General features: G+C 43.9%; 1 protein-coding gene across 12 annotated transcripts in view; it reads left to right on the forward strand.

Annotated features, from left to right (window-relative positions):
* The window catches only part of PLCL2 (phospholipase C like 2), a 137,621-nt gene that overhangs the window by 45,080 nt on the left and 68,401 nt on the right, over nucleotides 1-24,140 (forward strand). For 5 of the 12 annotated variants that reach the window (XM_083705585.1, XM_083705582.1, XM_083705583.1 and 2 more), the window contains 2 exons: nucleotides 16,859-16,930; nucleotides 22,129-22,734. In XM_083705585.1, coding sequence (XP_083561711.1) covers nucleotides 22,423-22,734 — 312 coding nt within the window. In that variant the 5' untranslated portion in view covers nucleotides 16,859-16,930; nucleotides 22,129-22,422. Of the gene's footprint in view, nucleotides 1-21; nucleotides 66-943; nucleotides 2,271-16,858; nucleotides 16,931-20,632; nucleotides 21,067-21,792; nucleotides 22,003-22,128; nucleotides 22,735-24,140 lie in introns of those variants that run through there. The other 7 variants (XM_083705581.1, XM_083705579.1, XM_083705590.1 and 4 more) reach the window with 6 other exon arrangements.

A 24,140-nucleotide genomic window follows, 5' to 3' on the forward strand; every position in this document is an offset into this window, starting at 1 on the left:
TTCTTCACTCTTCTCCACTATTCCAAAGGAAGCTCCCACGCCCAGAACCTTTCACATTGTACAAGGTAAATACTTTGTCAGGAGGATATGGGAGGAAATGCTGAGGACTGGGCGTAAGACAACAACCCCTGGCTTCATGTTCCATGAACCAGGGAATGTAGCACATTTTGCTCCAATATGCCATCATCAGTACGCTAAGAAATAATCTTAGCTACAGAGCATAGCTTGCTGAGAACCCACAGTGAATGTAGTTTATTTGCTCTCACTGGTAGTGGAGTGGAGCAGAACAGACCGAAAAAGAGCAATTAACAATAGTGTACCCTGATGCGCAGATAAGGCCAATATGATTGATGCTGGACTTTGCCGCTTCAGGAGACTGGTCTAACTAGTCTCCTTCCTATTGTGTGAGTGCCAGATTTCCCATTAGGCAGGAGATCTGGGTTTAGATCCTTGAATGCCTTTTCTAAAGCTTCAAAGCAGCTATTGAGTAGGGCTGTGAATTTATTGAGGATAGCAACAGGGAAAGGGCATATTTAACCCTTTCCCCTTGTGACATGTTCATGACTGAAGTCCTCTTCCTCCACCCAAGCTGAAGGCATTAATAGAGAGGTCAGCAACCTTAGCAGAGGATGGGCCGGTTGACGCTTCGTCCTCGGAGGATGGGCCAGAACGTGTGCGCACGCGAGCTCTTCCAGGTCAGAGGAGCGCCCGTGCGCGTGCACACGCTATTTCCCGCACTCCTGCGACCTGGAAGTGTGCTGGAAATAGTGTGCACATGCTCATGGGCGCTTCTCCGTCCCACATGCATGTGCACTTGCTATTTCTGGTGCACATCCGGGTTGGAGGAGCACCCGTGCACATGCGCACAGATGCCATCAACCCGGAAGTCAGTCCCCGTGCCGTGTTGGTAAGAGCGGGTGGCAGGGGGCGCCATGGGTTGGTTAGACAAGCCTCGTGAGCCTCTACCGGCCCATGGGCCTTAGGTTGCCGACCCCTGTATTCATATAACTGAGGGTAGGGAAACAGGACACTTACAGAAGCCTGAAACACTTTTTGTCACCATTTGCATTAGGCATAAATTTGTTCCCATTGGGAATTCTTAAAACAAGACTAAGTGTTAACCCAGTAACACTTAATAAAAACTGTTATTTTAAGGATGTGGAGTCAGTGAGAAATTGAAGTATTTTAAGGGTAGCCTATCTAGTTGCTGCCAGATGTTGTGGACTAGAACTCCCATCCCTGACCATTCGCCATGCTGGCTGGGGATGATAGGAGTTGTAGTCCACAACATCTGGAGGGCCCCATGTTAGATACTCCTGGTGTAATGCTTCGTTGTATAGAAGGGAAAAAATAGAGAAACTAATCTGATATCTAGGCAGCCAAGTACACTATGGTGACTAGTGCAGAGAAGGAACTAAGAGATGAACTATGTGCCAGATATTGATTGATTAATTTAGGACATTTCTATCCTGACTTTCCCCTAAAAATAGTGCTCAAGGTGGCTGATAGAAATGAAAATCAACAGTGCAAATACCATCTAAAAAAAGCTGCCCAAAATCAATAAATTAGTAACAGCAGGAGTAAAACCACACAGTGTGAAAAGCACAGGTGAACAAGATGTTCATGACGAAGTTAGGCAAAGCTATCTGGAGAGGGGATTCTAAACACAGCAAATTCCAAACACTCTCTCTGGAAGGCACCTTACAAATATCTAAGGATCAGGAGGGCACAGAGAGAAAGAGGCCTCATTCTGAAGGACTTAATCTATGTTAAGTTTGTTAGGGAGTAGTGCCTTCAGGGATCATGGTCCCAATCCAGTTAGATCTTTAAAGGTTAAAATCAGCATTTTGGATTATGCTTGGAAGCAAAACTGGCAGCCGGTGTTGAACTTTTTTAAGAAGTGGTGGCCGAAGATCGCCCATATGCCTTTGTGGGTGATTACTCAGCAGAACAAAGTAAACAAATATAGACAGAAGTGAGATTCTGCTGAATCCTGAGGAAACAGACTGAGGATGTCTCTTTAGAAGGAGCAATCCTGTGTCAGGTTCTGAGGAATATTAGCAGGCTTGGTCAGTCGTGCCTTCTGTTAAAGTAGGGGCGGGGAACCTTGTTGAGCCTCAAGGCCGAATTCCTTAATGGGCAAACTTCCAAGGACTGCAAGCTAGTGGTAGGTGGAGCAACAGATGTGACTCATACCTTTCTACAGTAGGCTACATTCCAGCCACACAAAGCTGGAGATTTCTACAACTAGATCTCCATCCTCTGACCAGGTAAGCAAGAAACACCATTGCAGTTTTAAGGACAAATTCCAGCCGGGCAAAAGCACTCAAGCAGTATGTGGAGCAGGGCTAGTGATGGATGTGGTCTGGGGTGAGTTCCTACAGACAGAGAGGCAAAGCCTGAGGTCCCCCACCTAGGGTTCCCCCCCTCCAGCTTTTGACCCATGCAGAAGAGGCAACCTGTGGCTCCTTGGTCTTCAGCAGTGTTAAACTTTGTGTGTTCATTGCATTCTGGTGCCCATGTGTTGGATAATCCTATGGATGTGGTTTACAACAGTATGCAACAGCCTTTCCCTTCCTCCATTTTGTTTTGTTTTGTTAATAACTTACTATTGAAAAGTGTATTGGTTTATGCAGATAACATTTCCCAACCCCCTTCTTCCACTTTACCTTTTTTTCTTCCTTTAAACCAGTTTTCTCCAATCTGGGGCCATCTACATGTTTTGGATTACAACTCCCATCATCCCTGACTGTCATCCATATTAGATGGGGATAATGGGAACTGGAGTCCACAATCTGGAGGACTCCAGCTTGGGGGAAGGCTGCTCTAAAGGATTAATTGCTATAAAGTCAATTATCCAAAGCTAAGAATATTATTGGCAGCTAGCTTTCACCATAGGTAGAGCACGTTGAGGAAAACACCATCAAGCTGCACATTGTGAGCCACACTTATAGGCATGGTGACTGCAGCAGGCAGTGTAGTCAATTGGGTGAGGACTACGGAGACCTTTGGAAACAATATTGGTACCTGTGTGAGCTCTTAAAAGTGGCAATCTCTGGGTTGGGGCATAGTAATCCTACTTATAACAAAACACAACTAGAGCTCTTTATTGTGCACATACAGTAAGCCTACAACTTAAGCACATTTAACATTCAGCTTTATGCATTTGGCAAAATAATAATAAATATATATTATAATAAATAATATTATATATGCACGATGGCGAACTCTACATAATCAGAGTTATAAAAAACCAGGGCAGGGAGTGGGATGGAGCCCCCACAAGTACAAGAGATTCCCTGCTTTAACCTAAGGACAGCTGTAAAGATGAAGACCATGATATGCTGATAAGAGGACTAGGGCTTGTCAGCATGGCTAAATAGGGCTACAGCCTTATGTAATTCATATTCAGTCATACATAGCCATCTTGGCTGTGAGTCCTGGAAGACCTGCCCCTTGTCTTGTTGGCCTTTTAACATCTGGCTTGGGAGGTCATAGAATCATAGAGTTGGAAGAGACCACAAGGGCCACCGAGTCCAACCCTCTGCCAAGCAGGAAACACCATCAGAGCACTCCTGACATATGGTTGTCAAGCCTCTGCTTAAAGACCTCCAAAGAAGGAGACTCCACCACACTCCTTGGCAGCAAATTCCACTGTCGAACAGCTCTTACTGTCAGGTCAAGGCTGACTGACTCCCGCTACAAAAGTTGAAGTTGTTAAACAGATTATTGGACTGGGGTTTTGTTTGGGCAGAGCTTTCAAACTTTTTAGGTTGGTAACACACCTTTTAGACATGCATCATTTCACGACACAGTAATTCAGTTTTGCCAGCAAACCAGAGATTAAACTAACCCCTTTCAGGCCCCGGGAGGAGCGTGGGAAGCGTTTGTGCAACACACCTACACACTGCAGCCAACAGAGTAACATGTCGCGACACACAGTTTGGAAAGCACTGGTTTAGGGGGTTGTGTTGCTGTTACTGATATTAATTTTTTGTGATTATTTTTTAGATACTATTTATGTGGAAGTTGTTCAGTTTGGTTGTGTACTTTTTGATGTGTTTTATTATTTATGACTAGTTTTGCTATGTTTGTAATTATGTATTCATTTTCATGTTGTAAGCCACCATGAGCATGGGTTTAACTGTAGAAAGGCGGCGTAGAAATAAAACGATGACAATAAAACAGGAAAGCGGATAGAAAAGTTGTGCCTAAATTTCCAGTTGTGAAAATGGTTTCTGATTGTATTAATTTTGAAAGTTGTTACTGTGCCTCTTCTCTCACATCTGGTTAAACATTCTTGATATTTACTGACTTTTCTGCTCCGCAAGGGCTCCAACTGATGTCTATGTTTTAAACAAAAGAATTCTCCTCTCTTTCAATATTGACTCAACAAACATAGCTACCGCTTAGGGTCTCCTCAAGTATTTGGGTTCTTGCAGGGTCAGCACGTAATGGATTGATCTCAAGGATCAGAGATTGAGGCGAGCAGTTACTACTCGGCCAGGTGTAATCAAACAGAACATCTGAATAGCAGGGAATATAACACTGGCACTGAGCCAAAGGGAAAGAACAGGAAAACAGAATTGAAGTGCCAGTAACAGCCCAAATGAGGATTTCTGAAAAGAACTAGATGGAAATTGATAGAAGAGCCATCATATCCTACTTCGCTAGAGAAAGAGCTGGTGTTTCCTTTTGCTAAATTACAGAATTACATTACCGACAGACTCCGCTAGTGCAAACAGTCTCTACTAGTACAGCATAGGTGGGGAAATAATCATGGAAACATCCGAGCATAATGCACGTTCATATTTACATTGTGAACATCTGTATCATGCTAGATGCATGATTTTAAACAGATTCATGTCCCTAGTTGACCTGAGCCAATATTATTGCTCTTATTGTGTGACTTTCAGATTAAGTTCTTTGTTCGCCCAGTGATTCTTATTTATAGTTTGAGCTTAGTCTATTTAGGTTTGTTAGGTTGGTTTTGCAATTCCTTCACTTTCGTTTACACAAAGTTCACACTCTCTTGAAGCATTTGATGGAAAGATTAGAAACATCTGAGCACAGGCAACTTCTATCTGTGGCAAATCAACAGTGTTAAATACTACCAAGCGATTTGATCACATTTTCTGTAACACCGAGAGCTGTTAAACACAACTTTTGACTTCTTACAAGCAATTTAAGAAGAAATGTTTTTCGGTGAAAAACTGACAAATGAAAAAAATCTCACCTACACAATGGGCTTCAGTACCTCCACCGTCAGGTAACATGCAAGTTTATACTGGATTTTCTTTCCTTATCAGATTATCCACAAATCAGGAGAATCCTATTTTACCAGTGGGAAAGTGAGGACTGCCACTTGGATCAGGAGAATGTCATGTGAACACTGCAAAAACAAATAATTAGTGATATAAGCAGTTTCAAACCCACATTAAGCTCCACTGTAGATGAGCCCTATGAACCTTGGAACAGGCGCATACAACACTGGCTGTAAACTATAATGAGGTGAAACTATATTGAAATATAGCTATTGGAAACCACAGGCTAGTTATACTGGGAGGCAGGAATAATTTGAACATTTATGATCTAGCCTGTGCTCCTGGTGTTTCCTGGCTGTCTCTCCATTATTTTTGGCAGCATCATTCATGACTAATCTTCCTACTGGTGCTCCTGAATCTTTTTCTAATGTGCAGAAGGAATGAGATGTTGCAAGAGAATGAAAGAGACATCTTAAAAAAATAATGCAATATCTATTTTAGTATTGTTATGCAGCTGTATCTTCTAAAATCTTCCTCACATTGTTCACGGAAGGCTTCCCAACATCTATGCTAGAGAGGATCTTGTGTGAGCTCCAGCAGAGGAGAAATTGCCGCACATGCACCCTGGATGATTGACTGCACCTGAGCACTGATGCTCCCTTTCAAATAGCATATTAATAAACCAATGGTACAGTCATCTCTATTCAGAGAGTTTACCAAAGCAGCAATATTAGTACCTGTATAGTTCATTAGAGAGTATTTCTACAACCAATAACAATCCTGGGTGCTATTTTCATATAACCACAGAAGAGTGCTTCTCCATGTTTACTACTTTACATAATTTCCAACATGGAAATGAATGGCTTTGAATGTGCTCAGCTGAGCAGCATGTGCACAAAGGGTGAGGGGGATGGGAGAGGGCAAAAGCAGAATCCTGTTCACAACCCTACATCTTGCATTTAAGAGTTGAGGGCAATCAATAAGATAAGAGTGCTGAAAACGCTGATGTTTGTCATCCAAGTGCCTCTTGGCTGTATTGATGACCCTGCTTAAAATTGTGAGCAATGATACATTGCTGTTCTGCTGATTTTCATATATTTCCAGTGCACATTTCAGATAACACATTACAGATGCCTCAAATTAGCATTGGCCTGTGCAAAGAGCAAGTTGTTACATAAGTGGAAAAATGTCCTTTCTGATATAAATTTACTGTCATTTTTTACCTTGACGGGGATAAAAAATACATTTTGTTTTTTTCTTTGTCTTGACTCTCTTAATCTTGGCAGCCTAGAATGCCAATTCCTTGACTCCAAATAGCTGCTTCCAGAGTTTCCTCCAGAGAAAATATTAGCTGCATGAGATGCCTAGTGAACCACATCTGTATTCTGGGCAGTGGAATAAAATGAATAAAAAACAGAATAAAAGAAGCTGCTATTGTATAGATATGTGTTGCAAGAGCATCATGCATAGCTCAGTGGTGCCTGCAGAAGGTTCCTGCTTCGGTCCCTGGCACTGTGACTGAAACCCTAGAGAACAGCCCTCAGTCAGTATAGACAATATGACTAGATTAATCAACAGCCTGATTTGATAAAAGCAGCTTCCTGCGATCATCACTCCCCTTTCCCTCTCCCAAACATATTCTGGAATCAGCTACCAGAGGATCAAGAAGAGGTGTTGCTGGCAGACAGTCTGCTGGACTCACATATCCCTGGAGATTGTGGATGAAGCTGTGGGAAGGGAAGGGGGATAGAAAGAGAAATAAGGCCAGAGGAACAAGCTGCTGGGCAGGAGCTCTTGCAGGGTGAAAAATGCCACCATGGCTGCTGGAATAGGAAAAGTTTCAACGGTGGTGATGGCAAGGTTCAGGAAGGAGATGTTCGGTGTAGTCTTATCCATCTGTACTCAGAAGTAGTTTGTTCAATGGGATATACGTTGGATTGCAGCCTTAGTTGCATCAGCTGTCATCTTGTGGCTCTTAAGCGTGGGGACTTGAGATGTCTCATAGTCCCTTTTGTCATTTTTTATTGTACAAAATGTAGTTGTGCTTGCACTGCAAAAGGACACAAGCCCCGCCAAACACAATTGTTATTAGCACTGAGGCTTGTAGGATGAACAGCAGACAATGTCTTCCTATTACTTTGTACATTTCCCCCTCAAGTGGAGTAGCTGTGCTTCCCTTTGTAATATGTTCAGATTTTGCTAGGCTGGTGACTAAGGAGTACATATCACCTTGAAATCTTTTAATAATATTCCTTGGCTGAGATAAAAGCAGAAAGACAGCATCAGAGCAAAAGGAGGAAAGCAGAGTAGCACAGGGGCTTCTTTGAACATAGCATATTTTAAAATATTGCTGTACATTTCGGGGGTTGGGGTTAGTCTGCATGATGCCTGGCTCCTGGATCCAGCAAGGGCTGAAATCAGTTGTTGAACTAGCCAGGCTTCTTGGTGAGTTAATGGGCCCTAAGCATGGCTTTGTGCCAGAGGGCAATGGGCAGGTCCTGCTTCCCTTACCTGACTGATAGTTAGAAGGACAATGGCTAAAATTATGTAAGCTGGGCTAGATGCAGGCAGAAAGCCAGAGAGTGAGAGCCATGCTTGATTTCTGCTTGAATCCAAGGCTGTGAGGATGGGAGAAGCAAGACCTTCTGGGGTATTAATGTTGTAAGTCCTCCCCCCGCCATCATAGTCTCAGGTTGTATATATGTGCAAGTAAACGGGTGGACGCGGGTGGCACTGTGGGTTAAACCACAGAGCCTAGGACTTGCTGATCAGAAGGTCGGCGGTTCAAATCCCTGCGACGGGGTGAGCTCCCATTGCTCGGTCCCTGCTCCTGCCAACCTAGCAGTTAGAAAGAACGTCAAAATGCAAGTAGATAAATAGGTACCGCTCCGGTGGGAAGGTAAATGGCATTTCCGTGTGCTGCTCTGGTTTGCCAGAAGCGGCTTAGTCATGCTGGCCACATGACCCGGAAGCTGTACGCCGGCTCCCTTGGCCAATAAAGCGAGATGAGTGCCGCAACCAAAGAATCGTCCGCAACTGGACCGAATGGTCAGGGGTCCCTTTACTTTAAACCATATAGCATAAAGACCACAATCTCCGCTGTCCCTCATTCCAAGGAAACCGAATCCTAGGAAAATACCTGGAATCTCACTCTGCTCAAAGATTAAGCAATTTGGATTAACCATTTATTCTGCGCAAGGTGCACCCCAGGAGAGAAACAAATTCAAAACAAAATAGATGACTACACACAACATAGTTGTGTGCAGATCTTCATTACCATGTGTAGGAATGCTGTCTCATACTGAGTGAGTCCTTTCGTCCATCTAGCTCAGTATTGTCCACACCGACTGGTAGCAGCTCCCCAGGATTTTAGATGGGGGACATTCCAAGCCCTACTTGGAGATGACAGAGATTCAACCAGGAACCTTCTGCATGCAAAGCAATATTCTACCATGGAGGTAGAGCCCTTCCATTGTAGTTTTAGAACTCCTGGTATGGCAAAATAGTAACAACAACAACAACAACAACAACGACTGATAGCAAAAGAATGCCTGCACCCAGTGCTTTGGGGGGGCAGGGGTACACATACCCCTAAACATTTTGTTAATGTAAGTTTGTCCTCATTGAGGGGCAGTATTTCAATCTGTGTGGAAAAATGAGAGTACCCCTAAACATTTTTTTAGAAAAAAAGCACTGCTTGCACCTATAATTAGGGTTTCAGTGGTGACAAACAAAGGATTTATTTGGAGTTTGGTTATTTACCATTACAAGATATTCCTCTGTTTCTCTTTTTGAGTATTCCCAAGGATACTAATGCCCTTGATGAGGAACAAAAAATTCTTAGCGACATTGAAAAGATCTACTGCCTTGGTAAACAGCATGCTTTCAGTCCCCTTCTGTTGTGTACTTGCTCCTTAGACAACAGATAAATGTGTGACTACTGTACACAGTTTACAGCGGGCTTAGGAATATTTACAAAATATAAACAGAAAGACAAGGCCTGAGCTTCTGATCCCAAGGACACCGGGCTTCACAGGAGGACACACCATCTGGCTAAAACAAGTCCACACAATTCATGTATTCAGTGTTCTCCTTCCTTGGCTTCTCTGTTTTGGTTGATACATTTGAGTGTCATTAGGAGAGTGCAGTGCTCTGTATACAGTATTGGGAAATGATTTTGTTGCACAGGAAACCTTTAGTCCTTGTGTCTAAATCTCTTCTGTTAATAGTAGATCTTTTTCATTTCCTCTCTTCCTCTCTACATCTCATTGACTCATTATAGACATAATGTTTCTCAATCTAGAATCTGAATACTCCTCCTTTCCCCTCTGGCTTGTGTGTTGCTTCTAACCTCACTTGCTGAAATTCCTCCTTTTCCCTTTCAGTGCTAACTGGTGAGCATTACAGATGCAATGAGCTGAAAACTCAGGGTACTTATCTTTAAACTGGAGCACTATCTGTGGTTAGCATTCAGGTTGAGGCAACAGCTGCTAACCATTAGTGCTGAAAAGGAGTGAGATGCTGATATCAAGTGGCAGGGAGTGTGTGAACCTCAAGAGGAAATGGGAAGAGTTTGGGGAATCTTACCTGCACCAAGCCAATGATATAAAGAACTGTAGGCGTATTCCAACAGACCAATGTACCCTTTCTCCTTTTTCTTCCTTCTGCTGTTCTCAGATTCCTCTCCAGTGGACTTTATTTACTTCCATTCCCTATTCATGAATTTTATGCTCCCTATGCATAAAACAGCCCCTTCCTCCTATTTGTCAGGCTGCCTTTTTATCTTCCACATATGGTCAAAACACACTTATTTGAGGAGGCATCCGCATGAGCTGTTTTGGCCAGATTCAGTCACAGTTGACTGAATGAACAAAAAAATGGCTGGTTGTAGATAGAGGAGCTGATTAAGGTTTTCATCATTGGCTTTTGTTTCAGGATCTGCTGTTAAGATATGGTTGCCATATTTCAAAAAGTGAAAATCCCACCAAAGTCTACACTTCCAACCTGGGTTGCCATATGTCCAGATTTTCCCAGACACTGCAGCGCTTTCTTCCTGGACACTGTTTCCGACGGCTGAATCCTGGCTGTGTCTGGGAAATTCCGGACATATGGTGACCCTAGTTAAGATCTTCTGCAATCATCCTTGTAGTGTGCCAAATTTCTTGAGGAACACTGAATTTGCAGGCTTGCATTTGAAAAATAGCAGATTCATATACTTTTGAACTGATCATCTTAGAGCAAGTGGTAGTAAAGGGATCCTTCTCCACAACGTCATTCCCAAATGCCAGTCTCTATAAAAATAAATATGTGAATATTTATAAATATAAATAAATAAATAAATAAATAAATATGTGAATAGGTCAAGGAATGTACATTGGAAAGAATACTAAAGCTGTCTCCTGCCTCTGGCAAACTCAGTGTAGAGATGAGGGAAAATGTTCCCTCAACAACATTACAAATTATGACCTATTTATTTTGCCCTATAGTACTCAATGGGACACGGGTGGCACTGTGGGTTAAACCACTGTGCCGCTTGGACTTGCCGATTGAAAGGTCGCGGTTCAAATCCCTGTGACGGAGTGAGCTGCTGTTGTTTGGTCCCAGCTCCTGCCAACCTAGCAGTTCGAAAGCACGCAGTGCAAGTAGATAAATAGGTACCACTCCGGTGGGAAGGTAAACGGCTTTTCCAGGCTGGCCACATGACCCGGAAAAACTGTCTGCAGAAGCGGACAAATGCCAGCTCCCTCAGCCTGTAAAGTGAGATGAGCACCGCAACCCCAGAGTCATTCGCGACTGGACTTAATTGTCAGGGTCCCTTTACCTTTACCTTTATAGAACTCAATGCGGGCTATTTAAAACAAAGCTGATTCACAAGGCAGCATTGCACAAGGCTGAAGGTCTCTCTGGTTCTAGCCCAAGTGTTCCTCACACTCCCATTTTCGGGATAGGCCACAGTGGCAGAGCGTCTAGTATCCATGACCAGCACCTGGTGTGGAGACTGGAGCCAAGCCAGAAAGAGTTGAAACAAACCACAGTGAGGGAGGGCTCCTGCACTCAGTTCCTGCTTGTGGGTTTCCCACAGACATCTGGTTGGCCAGCATGAGAAAGGATGCTGAACTTGATGGGCCATTGGGTTGATCCACCAGGCTGTCCTTATGTTCTTGCATTCTCTTGGAGAACTCCAGAAGATTGCTTTAATTTCCACGAATTTTCCCAAAACAGACATTGGGCCCATAGCTTTATGCCCCTTCCCAATTACCTTTAATGCTAATACTGTAGCATCAAGATCTGTCCTTAAGAGGAAATCATAATGTATATTTATGGTTGGGCAAAGGCAGGTATCTCAAAGTGTTTGTGCTTGGTTTAATCAGCCCTGTCTCATTTTCTTTTCAGGAGGTATGTATCATATAATACTTCAGAAGCCATTTGACTAAAATAGAATGATGTAACTTGTATGCCACTTATCAGACTGATACTAATTCTTTTGTGATCCTTATCGTTTACTCCCATTGGAGTATAGCGTGTCACCAGCTTTCAGACTGGCAAGATAATTGCTAACATCAGAATGGAGAAACTGTACAACTGAAATGAATATGTGTCAGATTTCCATCTTCCTTTAGGAGGCTGGGCAAGAAGAAACATGGAGATATGCGCTATAGATGTATCCATGAATGAGGAATTCTCAAAACAATTTTCTTTTTTAAGAACCATGTGATGATTGTTAACTTTTGACTGGAGCAGATCAACTTATATTCAGATAGTGACACTGTATCTCCTGGCCAAATGAAAATGGTATTTGAATCTGGGATGTAAGATATCAAGTTAGGACTCTTCCTTTGAACAATTTACAAATAGGTTCAGTGTTTTCAGACATGTAAATTATAATGGCGATAATTTGTTTCATAAGGTTGCAACTGCAGAAATAATGAAATTGGGTTCCTTAGCTGAAGAAGATGAAATAGTCATACAATATTAGGATCCAGAGATCTAAACTCAGGCATAGGCAAACTCGGCCTTCCAGATGTTTTGTAACTACGACTCCCATCATCCTTGACCACTGGTCCTGTTAGCTAGGGATAATGGGAGTTAGGTTTTAGTGACAACCATGCAAATAATGCCTGTATGCAAATAAGACCCGTATGCAAAACAATGACTAGCCTATCAATGGTACTTTAATTGCTAGAAAGGTTCCAGTATTGGAATATGTGTGTAAGTCATGATGACTTCAGGTATCTTCCTGCAAATTACTCAGCTCAACAACTTATGGTCTATTTACAAATTCAGGGATAGGAAGCACCATTTCCTGCCACCTTGTCCCCCCCCCTCCAGTGTAGCTTTAGAACAAAATTTTCCAAACTGTGTGTTGCGACACAACCCATTAGTTTGTCAGCTACATTGTGTAGGTGTGTCACGTGAATGCCCCCCATGCTGCTTCTGGGGCTGGAAAGGAGTTAGTTTAATTTCCGGTTTGCTAGTAAAATTGAATTACTTAGATGTGAAATGATGCATGTCTAAAAAGTGTGTCACCAACATGAAAAGTTTTGAAAGGTCTGCTTTAGAAGATGAAGCTTTTTCACCAGCATCTCTAGGCAGAGAAACCTGTCGGGAGAGGGGGAGAAGATGGCAGTCTCATGCTACATCCTTCAGCTGCAGTCAGCTACATACTGTTCAGAACCACACCATCATATGCCATATTACCTTGGGGTTTCCTGCAGCCATACCACAGTATGCGGGTGGCGCTGTGGTCTAAACCACCGAGCCTCTTGGGCTTGCCAATTGGAAGGCTGGCGGTTTGAATCTGCACAATGGAGTGAGTTCCTGTTGCTCTGTCCCAGCTCCTGCCATCCTAGCAATTTGAAAGCACACCAGTGCAAGTAGATAAATAGGTACCGCTGTGGCAGGAAGGTAAACAGCATTTCTGTGTGCTCTGGTTTCCTTCGTTCCGTTGCAACAATTCATATCACCCTAATCATGGGCTCTGCTGGATGGGGCTGATGGGAGTTGGAACTCTTTAATGCCCCAAGGGCCACTGCTCTTCCATCCCTGTTTCAAAAGTAGACAAAACCCCTGTTTTTGCCTTCAGGTTAGCACTGTATGTATGAAGTTTTAAAGCAAATCTAATTATTGCAGGGATCTATCTCATGACTTTATGAATGCTTGCCTTTTCAATACTGCACTGTAACCTAGGCAATTGCTCAGAATTAATCTTCAGAGGGTCTGAAGATAGAATCTGGTATATAGCTTCAAAGTCTGATACATAACTTATAATTTATTAACATTTATGTGAAGAAAATTACTTTTTCTCTCAGTTTCTCGCTCTCAGCTGTAAGTGTGTGTGTGTGTGTGTGTGTGTGTGTGTGTGTATCCCTTGCGACCTTGCTGGTCTTAGAGATTTCAACCAGGGAATGAGACAAAAATCTGTATCTATTAATAAGTCAATTTAGAACAGATTTGTTATCCTCATCTTTTCAGGAAAACATATGTGTTTCAGTTTAAGTGCATATGACTCAGAGTTGATTCTCTGGGGTGTGGTTTTTTTATTACTTCTGCTCAATAAAATAAGCAGGAAGTTAATTTATAACCATCATCATCACAGGTACAAATCTGCAGAATCCTAACATTTGATGATGATTATGATAAGGCTGTGCTTGAACAATTGTTCCCCCTCTTATCAAAAACAGTACACAGACTGTATGGCAAATGCATCCTGTTTATGATTGGATATTGTGGCCAGGGGTGGAGGAATGGAGGTGCGGGCCACCCTGGGTGTCACCACTCTCCTGGGAGAGACGCAGTGGCTTGGGTGTGCAGGCTCCATGCTGCCCAAACGGTCCGCCCACTGCCTCCCCCCCAGCTGTAGGGCGGCTGAGTGGGAGGAGGCAGGCAGACTCTGGAGGCCCCACGGTGTGTCCCGCCGCTATGGGAGGCTCACCCCATCCCGGGGTGCACCGCCCCAGGCGCCCGAGCGGCTTCCTCTGCCGCTGATTGTGCCACTAGACAACCATTGTGGCACCTGAGTTCTGATGCTAGACACAAGACAAGGACTTCAAGATTTGGTCTGGACATCAATTCAGTGCTTTGAAAAACAACACATCTCAATCAGGAGCACTTTGTAGGGCAGCTGATTTGCCTTAGGGTCTGCCCAAGTTTGCTTTGCTTCCCTTTTGACAAAAGTGGATGAAATCTGCAGGTATGCTACCCTTCTGGAATGAATAAAGCCTGCCAAATTACAGGCAAATAGGGTGTGTGTGTGTGTGTGTGTGTGTGTGTGTGTGTGCAGGGCATCTTCTAGGGTTCAAATTTCTTCCTTTTCCTAAAGGGGAATTTTTAGAACTTATTTTGGGGTGGAATTGGATGACATTTACAGGCCAGATTGAATTCTGTCAAATTTCAGAATGATAGCTGCAATGGTTTACCCACAAGGGCAACCTTCACAGTTTTAGGGTGTTTTCCTAGTGCTTGTAGGCAATTGGTCTAAAAATTGAAGACTTGAGATATGTGCCCCGGGGCAATAAGCCTGCCAAACTGTAGAGAAATACTTCCAAAGGCTATCATTTCCTTTAAAGTTGGTTGAAGAAAAGAATTAAAGGGATTTGCCTTCTGGGTAAACCCATTCCCTCTGATTATAACTTGTCAGCTCTCACTTTGCCCTTTCCCTGTACTGATATTTAATGTCCTTTCCCCCCATCACCCCACTCTGGTGTTTTCCTTATATGATAAGATTAGAGACTCCCAGTTCACTTTTAGCAGACACTTTGCAGCAGTTTTTTTTAATGTTTGGATTGCTGAGGCACCACAAGGTGCTCCAGGAGTCCCTGCGTTGAACTCATACAGGTTTTGCTTTGTCTCTGAGAAGTCCAGAGTCCCTCTGAGGGAGTCCACTATGGCTTGAGAGTCTAGATTTGTGCAATCCCAGACAAAACAGGTTTAATATAAACCAGCTCAATTGCAAATTGTAGTTTGGGAAGATTGCTTGTTTCAACGACCCATAGTCAAGATTAACCATAGTTTAGGGCCTGGAAGTAAAGCTAAGCTGCAGTTCATTGAAAAGGAAGTCAGTGCTTCTGATCTCCTCAGTATAACTGTGTCAGAGGAGTTAGGGAAGGAGAGAAGCAGCATGAAAACAAGGCTCAGGCATTAACACTAAATCTCATCACAATTACAACATGTCCTTGCTTCCCAAACTTATTTCATTGATGCTTCCTGGCATCACAGATTCATTAAGCATATATTCAGAGAGATTTATAGCTAGACATATTTTGCCATGAACAACTGCTGCATAGGATAATCTCTTTATGGCCAGCATGCTTCAGGAGCATTCTGCCAAAGTTTAATGTTAATGCCGCAGCTCTTACAATATCCGTTATCATGCTATACTGTACTGATGCAGAAGTCAAATTTTGTTATTAGTCTGATCAGCAGTGGCAAGGAGATGGTTCTGTACTTGCATTTTAAGTGGCAAAATGGCTGAAATCATTACTCATGTTCTCTGCGCTGCTGGAGAGGCTACATGACAAAGAATTCTAATAACTTGGGGTTCCTGCAGCTTTTAAATTCAGAATTTTAATTTGAGGCTAATGAGGGAGAGACTGTTTGTCCAGAAGGGTTTGTAGATCTAAAGATGTTACTGTAAATCCATACTTAATTTCAGCCTGCCATTTAATGTAATTTGTGAAGCAGCACAAAAAATAAATCCAGCCCAATCTGTGGATTTAACACTAGCAATTTAGGCATAGTTTTATCTATTTCTTGATGATTGCATTGATCCCCAATAGTTAGCATTTCAAATGGTCTGGAATTTTTATATGAATTGTTCTTATAATATCTGGTAAAATGTGTGCACGTTAATCTATTTGTAAGATTAATATATAGGACTACCAAATCTGTTCAGAAAACAGTTTGAATAATAATATTTATGCATGTGGAAAACTAAAAACAACCAAATATTTTCCCTAGAACAGGCATAGGCAAACTCAGCCCTCCAGATCTTTTGGGACTACAACTCCCATCATCCCTGACCACTGGTTCTGTTAGCTAGGGATGATGGGAGTTGTAGTCCCAAAACATCTGGAGGACTGAGTTTGCCCATGTCTGCCCTAGAACATTGGATGTGTGGGATAACTAGCCTCATACAACCAGTATGCTTAAGTCTAATTAATGCATGAAGGGAATGTGTGAAAGGGTTAATGCCATTGAGTGAACTGCCCTGCCAGGCTTAGCGCACTTTGGGAGGGACTAGGTAATCAAGCCTGTTGTTTCCTCAGTCTACCTAATAAGCTTAGCATGTAAAGAGGTCTGAGCTGGTTTTTCCAAGTTCAGACCACATGATTCTAACAAGCCTCCCTTGAAACCTTTGGAGAGTTTGCAAGTACACCATTTTAAACTAACAAAATGTGTGGTATTTTGCTATGCTGGTTAAACAGGGGAGTATTTTGGAACTCAGGTTTGAGCAGCTTATATTTCCGCACTTTACTGCATATTGTGATTTTAAATCTCTGCTGGGGTTCTCTCTACACAGAGTACTTGCCCCAAACTTGGAGCCATGCATCCAGGAATTCTCTTTTTATATCTGTTTTTTTCCTTGTCACCAACAGGATGTAGAAACAGCACAAACAGTACAAGCAATGAGACACAACCATTGATTTTGGGCCAGCAGCATTTATTAGGTAATTGACTGGTTATTTTGTTATTGATTAGTTCTTAATTTTGTTATTGTTTTTTTAAAAAAAATGTTAAATGAAAATGACCTCTGCTGTTAGTAAGTGCGTTTTTCTAACTACATTTTCTACATGACAAATTCTTGCAGACTTAGATTTAGAAATGCATTTAATAGTATATTCTGGGTGTAATTTGAAATTATTAAACAAGTTAAACTAAGAGTTGTGGTGGAGAAAAAGACACACCAGGTAAAATTACCTTCTCCATGCAACTCCTAAAAATACAAGGACTCTTTCAGGGTCTTGCCTTGAAAACCTACAGGGTCCATGAGGCATTTAAGAGGGGAGATAAATTTTACAAACCTATTTTGAACCAATAAGCAAAATCCACCAGGAAGGCAAAGCTAGGATGGACCAGAATAACAGTAGCAAGGCTATCTCTATGGGACAAGAGAAACCAGTATCATAATCAAGGTGGCAACATCAGGTTTTACTTTGCCTGTTTCCTTTCCTCCCTCTGTTTTGCTGCTGTTGTAGACTAGCAAAGGGAGTCCTAACCCAAGCCAAGGACTTAACTCCCTTTCTGGACACAGCTCACAGACACTCCATCAATAGTACTCCATGCGGCTGAATCTTATGCATGTTCCATCAGACGTCAAGCCAACTGAATTCATTGTAGACTTGCTTAAATTGAGGTGGATAGACGTGTAACCTTGGAATGTTAGTGTGCACTGTAATGTATGGTGGAATGTGCCTAGTGACTATTTTAATACATTGGTATCCACCAACAAAGGATTTTTAATTGTACAGTGCTTTTCTAAATGGAGAAATAGGAAACAGAAACTTACTGAATCAGAGGACTGACATGGCTGAGCATCAGTGCCATTAAGACAATGTTTGTCTCCTCTTCCATTTGTCTTCTAAGATTTCGTCTCCCTAGTTTTCACTCCTGATTCTTGCTGTCTTTCAGCAGTGGGTGCACAACATGTCCTTTCTGTTTTTTAGTTATCTTGCCGATGTCCTCTATTCTACTCATCTAAAATGACTGTTACTAAGTTTTCAGCTATCTTTCTTTCCAAACAAAATCTATTCTCTATCCTATTCCTAGTCAACTTGTCTTCTGTCTTTTAAATGGTTGATATTCCATCTCTTAGCTTCTTTTCACTGTACTGGGATATCTGCATTGGTCTAAGTTATGGGACTGGATATGGTGAAAACTGCACATTTGATAGCTACAGTATATGCACATAGCAGACCTCAGCTTCATGCTGCTCTACAAGTCACAACCAACAAGCCCCATTCGAAGGTCATGTGGAGGCTGTGCAGTTTGAATGAAGATTTGTTCAGAGGGGAGGGGAGAGGGCAAGGTACCTGGTTTTTCCAATAACACCCCTTATGTTGCCATTTGTAATCTGTGTGCTGGTTTTTCCCCAATTGCTCAAAAAGTTAATGCATCACAGAGCAGACTTACAAAAACACACAGCTATACAAAATTCCTTTTTTGAGAAGTGGTTTCCTTTCATTTCTCACATCAGTGAAGGTCTCTTGGGAGTTTTATCCTCCATCATCTCAATTATTATTTTGAAAAGACACTTGTCTTATAAAGCAAATTACTGTATAACATAATTACTGTAAGTAAGTCTTTGGGGCTATTATTTCATTCCTACAGTATTTGTTATAGACTTATTTATTCATGTTTGTTTTTGTTATTTATTTTGTAATGTTGCAATGCATGTACTTGTGCGTCAGTGATTTTTTTTAAAATGTCCTTTGAAAAGCCTTGCTTCTTCTTTCTGTTCTGCATTTTCTCTCCTATAGGCAATGACACAGCCCATCACTTATACTGACCCCCTGTGGATTTCTGTGTCACTTTCAAACTAGTCTCTGTCTGTTCCAGACCTCTTTTCTTCACCCCGCTTTTATCCTTTCTTGCTTCTGTCTTGTTGTACATTCAGAGATGGTTATATGCTTGTTTACTCAGAAGGAAATTCATGAGTAATCCTATCCTATTACTCAGAAGGACATTCCATTGTATTCAGTGGGGTTTACACCCTAGTAAGTGTATTTAGGATGCAATCCTTCTTTTCCTTCTTCAACTGTGCTAAAGCTTTGTCTATCAAGTTATTCCATTCCTCTTTTAAACATTCCCACAATATCTGTTTTCTTTTGCAAAGTGTTTTCAGGGCCATGACAGATTTGGTTCTGCCATGTGCTGTTAATATTGCAGTTGCTTTATCAAACCATCTAATCTCTCTTTCAACATTATCTTCCATGATGTCACTTAATGTATTTACTCGAATTCATTTAACAGACTCATTTAATGCAGATTCAGTCATTGCTCCTTAACCAACTTTGAGATGCTTAGTGTAGATTATCAAGGTCAGTGGTTCCCAGTTGGTGGTCCATGGACCCCAGGGGGTCTGCATAGCCTACTCAGGGTCCATGGCGTCATTCACATAACTAAAACTACCATAGGGATACCAAAGTTTTCAAAAGTAGGGGGTCTATGGCTTGGCTTTTGAAAAACAGGGGGTCCTCAGTCGTTAGCTAATTGGGAACCAATGATCTAGGTAGCAAAAGAGAGTGAGTGAAGCAGAGGTGTTTCCTTCCCCAAACCCTTTCGGGGTGTGTTTGTATTAAAGTTAGTGAGTAAACAGCAAGAGGCTAGTAGCTATAGCACATCAATTAAAACAAAAGTGAAAGAGTGAACTCTTTTGTGACCGTTATGCTGCCTGTTTTCACAGGATCCCTTTTGCATTTTTTGTACAGCATGCAGAAGGCTGGAAAATAATTTATTATTAATATAATTATATAATTTACCTGAAATGCCAGTATGCTTGTATAAGGGCAGGCTTTGTGGTCATTAAGTGGCTGGTAGACTTCACATCAAGAATGTGCTCTGGGCTGTCATGATGTGGTTGGTGTATGGAAAGCATGTGCAAAAAACGCATATATCCTTGCTTTTTTACCAGCACACTTATTCTGTTGTTTTTGTTTTGTCTGCTCTCTGCCTCTTTTTGGAAGCGTCATCTATATGTCCTTGAGCATACGGCATGTACACACATCCATTTCAATTTGATTTACACTTTGGAAGCCATTAATGGACAGGAAAAGGATTGATTGTCCAGGAATGTGACTCTAACCCAATCCAGATGGTCCGATGGGTTAACCACTGAAAGTCCTGAGGGCATTTTTACAAGTGAAGCCGAGAATGCATTTTAGTCTGGAATGTATCACTTCTTCTGCGCATTATTAACACAGGAGAGAGCCAGTTTTAAATGGAACGCATGTTCTAGCCAAACGAGGCTTTAGATTCAATCACAGAAGCGGAAAATGAAAACAAAACAATTAAACCCATTTGTGAAAGTGCCATGTCACACGCGGTTGTTCGCATCAAGGTAAAAAGTGTGGTTTTAAAAAACAAAATAAAATGAGAGACCAAGGAAAATAGCCCTGGAAGAGGTCAGGAGAGGAAGGTGTGTTGAAAAGCAAAAAAATTGAAAGGAATATGAAGGAAGAGCACTTTAGGCTGAGTTCCTTCGCCATTAAAACAACCCAAAGCAACTGGTTATGGGGGGCGGGTAAAAAGGAAGGGGGTGTCTGTGAAGGCAAAGCGCCAGGTCACCCCGAGTGGGCAACATTTTCCTGACAGATTGGCTTCTCCCTCCCTGGGCTCCACTGTAGTGTGTTGGGCTTGCCGGAGGGGGTGCTGGGCGGCTGCCCAATCTGAGCGGTGCTCGTCCGTCTGATTGACAACTGGGTCGGGCCCAGCCGGCACCGGTGCAAGATACGCACAGGCAATTAGACGGAGGCGGGGGCTGTTTTCGCGGGGCTTTTCCCTGCCTTCCCACAGGCGGGGGCGCTCCGGCGTCACGCTCGCAGCTGCCCCTTCACCTCAGGCAGCCCAGGAGGGAAGCCGCGGCAGCCGCCGCCCGCCCGCCACCCTTTCTCCCAACGGGTGAGGCAAGAGACGGGGTGGGGGAAAGCACAGCCCAGGCACATGAATCAGTCTCTCGGCGCGTATCCGGCTTCAGGCAGAGGCGGCGACCATAGCGGGGAAGCGGGAAGGGAGGGGACGCCTGCTCTGACTGCGGCCATGCCGAGAGCAGCGACGGCGGCGGCGACTGTGTCACCTTGCCGTGGAGGTGTGCGCATTCTTTGGACGGGGAGGGAGAGCTGCTGGAAAGGTTGCGGGAGGGAAAGGAAGGCGGGAAAAGTGACAGCTGGCCGAAACAGCGCCTGTGCGCGGGGAAGGGCAGTTTGGGGGACCCTGCGCGCGCAGGAGAGAGAGGTGCTGTCCTGGAGCCCAGAAAGCGGGGTGGGGCGCGCGCGCGCGCGCGCTCTTGCTTGCCTGCCCGGTGGCGGGGAGGGGCAGGTTAAGAGTAGCGCGTAAAAATGCCCCTGGGTGCGTAGGCGCCCCTGGGTGCTGGAGGAAGAGGGGCGTGTATACGTGTCTGTGTGTGTGTGTGTACACAAGGCGGCTCTCTGCGTGTGCTGACTTTCTCGCGCGCGCGCGTGTGTCCCCGTGTCGGCACAGGTGGACGCTTGCGAGGCGCCACTGCAGTGCCCTCAGCTGCGTGTGCAGCCGGTAGGAGAGGATACAAAGAGGCGGGACGGCTCTCCGGCGAGGAAGGGAAGGAGGCGCTCCTTGGCCCCCCGCGCACGCGGGAATTATAACGGCGAGCGGGAGGAGGACGATGCAAGCAAGCATCGATATTGTGAGGAAGTGACTGGCCGCGCGACTTCCTTTCAGAGCTTGCTCGCTTTCCTCCCCGCCTTCCAGATAATGCACAAATAATCACCGCTGCTTTGAAGTCGCTGTTGGTTTAGTAGCGGCGGCGGCAGCAGCTGCCGCCTTTTTTTGCAAGGGTGCTGCGCCTCGCGCGCGCGCCCGTGCCTCTAGCTCCTTAGGGGGGGGGGGAGCTCTCTTGTCTCCTCCCCTCCCTCCTCCCTCGGGGAGAGCGCCTTTGTTGTTGTGTTTCGGGGAGGACTCCTATCCTTCACCTCTCCGTGCACGCCGCGTTGCGTGTGTGTGTGTATGTGTGTAAGGCGGTGCATCGCCGCCCCACCGGATGCATGCAGTACGTCGTGTTTTTTTACAAAGTATGTTATTGTTTCGTGCGCCTCATTTGAGAGCTGATTGTCACGTTTTCATCCCGCCCCCCTCTTCCCCCCTCCCTCCTTCTCTCTCTTGTTTCCTCTCCCAGGTGCTGAAAAGCCACGGCTGGCGCTGGCGGAACCGGGATCTGTGCGATCGCTCAGGCGCTTTGCAACCTTTGCAGTTTGACCGACGGTCGGAGACGGGAGAGTTTTGCAACCCGCCTCTTTAGAGCCTTTGCATATATCGGGGAGGAGAAAGAAAAAAAGAAGAAGCGGAAGGAGGAGAAGCCCAATCATCATCATCGCCGAGCTGCTGCTGCAGCAGCAGCAGGAGGAGGAGGAGGAGGAGGGAGAAGAGAAGGGTCGTCGATATTGTTGCTCCTCTAGAACTGGCGAGGCTGATGGCGGAGTTTGGCAGCAGAGGGGGTGGCACCAGCAGTGGGGGCATAGCGTCCTCCCCAAGCCCTGGACACGGGAAGGTGGCCTTCAAAGCGGGAGATGGGGAAGGTGGTGGTGGTGGAGGAGGAGGTGGGGTTGCAAGAACCCACTTGGACAGTGCCGGCAACGGGGTCTCCAATGGGGACTGTGCTCTGATGGGCACCAGAGAAGAGACAGAATCTACTCAGTCTGGCAGCCCTGCCACAGAGAGAGGATGTCCCACCCTGCAGCCAGATGGCAAACCTGGTCACCCCAAGAAAACGAGCATCATCAAGGTAACAGGATATGCTACCTGGGCTTCTCTGCTATTTGGGGGTGGGAAAGGGGATGATGGAAATGGACATGCACAAATGCCAGGCTCCAGGTGAGCCAGCTCAGTCGTGTATGTAGCAATAAATGTCTCTGCTGACTTGTGCAGGTGAACACACAGCTTCAAAGCAGGGAGAGGACACAACCTGGCTATTGAATTTTGATTATATGAGTGTGGAGCTTTGGTGCGTGTGTCTGTATAAAGAGGTAAAGTTGGGGGCATGGGGGGGGGAGGGAGAACTTGTGCTTCTGAAATGAAAGAAGGAAGGAAGGTACTGCTGCCTAGTTAAGTACGGAATCAGCTTGCCATGCAGAGATTTCAGACTACGCAGGTTTTTGCTGATTCTGTGGGATGCTGGGTGCACCTGTGCAGAGCAATTTTGTACCCTGTTGACAGACGCACAGCAAGTGATGTGAAAACCAAGGATAAATGACGTGGGTGAGGGGGAAGAAAGATGAACGCCCTCCTAAAGGTGACAGCACATCCATCAAGAGATTGTTTATGGCAGCTTATGCCTATAGTCTTAGCCTTTCTTAATTACTTTCTAGATATTATTGTCACATATCAAACAGGTACGGGGAGATAAGACAATGCTGGTAGGTGAATCAGAGTTTCACAAAACGATGGATTCCTGGCTATAAGTCTTGTTAGTTTTAAAGAAAACAGTTGGTTTATTTTTATAAAATGTGACAGTAATTTATCTTTGATCGCTACAGGGCATAGGATTCATAGTAGCTGAATGGCATATAACCCATACTGGTAATTTTAAACACAGATGAGCTGCATTAAAAGTTACATAAAATAGTAGAGTTGCAATATGTATGAATACAGCAAGTCCATAGCCAATGATATCTCCTTGCTGAGAAGAGGTATTTTCAGTAGCATGTTGTAAAGTGAAATGTTTCTATAATGAATACTCCATTAGCAGCAGATCTCAAGTTGTGCAGCAAGCTGCAGGATCTTGTTTTCAGAATCAAGGGGAGAACAAGGACAGTCAGTGGTAGAGTGCATTTGACAGTCTTTCACCCACCCATCCTGTCAGAGAGAGGTGGTGCAGGTTTGTTAACCACTTGCAGCAGTGTGCCTGTGTGACAAACGTCTGCAGCACAGTGGCAAACTTCTGTTGCTTCTTGTTTGGGTATAAATTCAATACCGTATTCATTTAGCCTGCCAAAATATATTTTGAACCAAGCACAGAGTTAATTTATAACTCTGCAATTGTGTTCCCTGGCAGTCCAAACAACAATATAATTGCTGTATTACTGGAGTTTGTTAAATAGTGGTGTATATATTTTTTAGTTTCTGTAGCAAGCTTGTGCTTCAAAAGGGTAGGAATAAAAGAAACATTTTTTTCAAACTGTAGCTTGCTTT

This window comes from Podarcis gaigeae (assembly GCF_964106915.1).
Source record: "Podarcis gaigeae genome assembly, chromosome: 12".
Lineage (NCBI taxonomy): Eukaryota > Metazoa > Chordata > Lepidosauria > Squamata > Lacertidae > Podarcis > Podarcis gaigeae.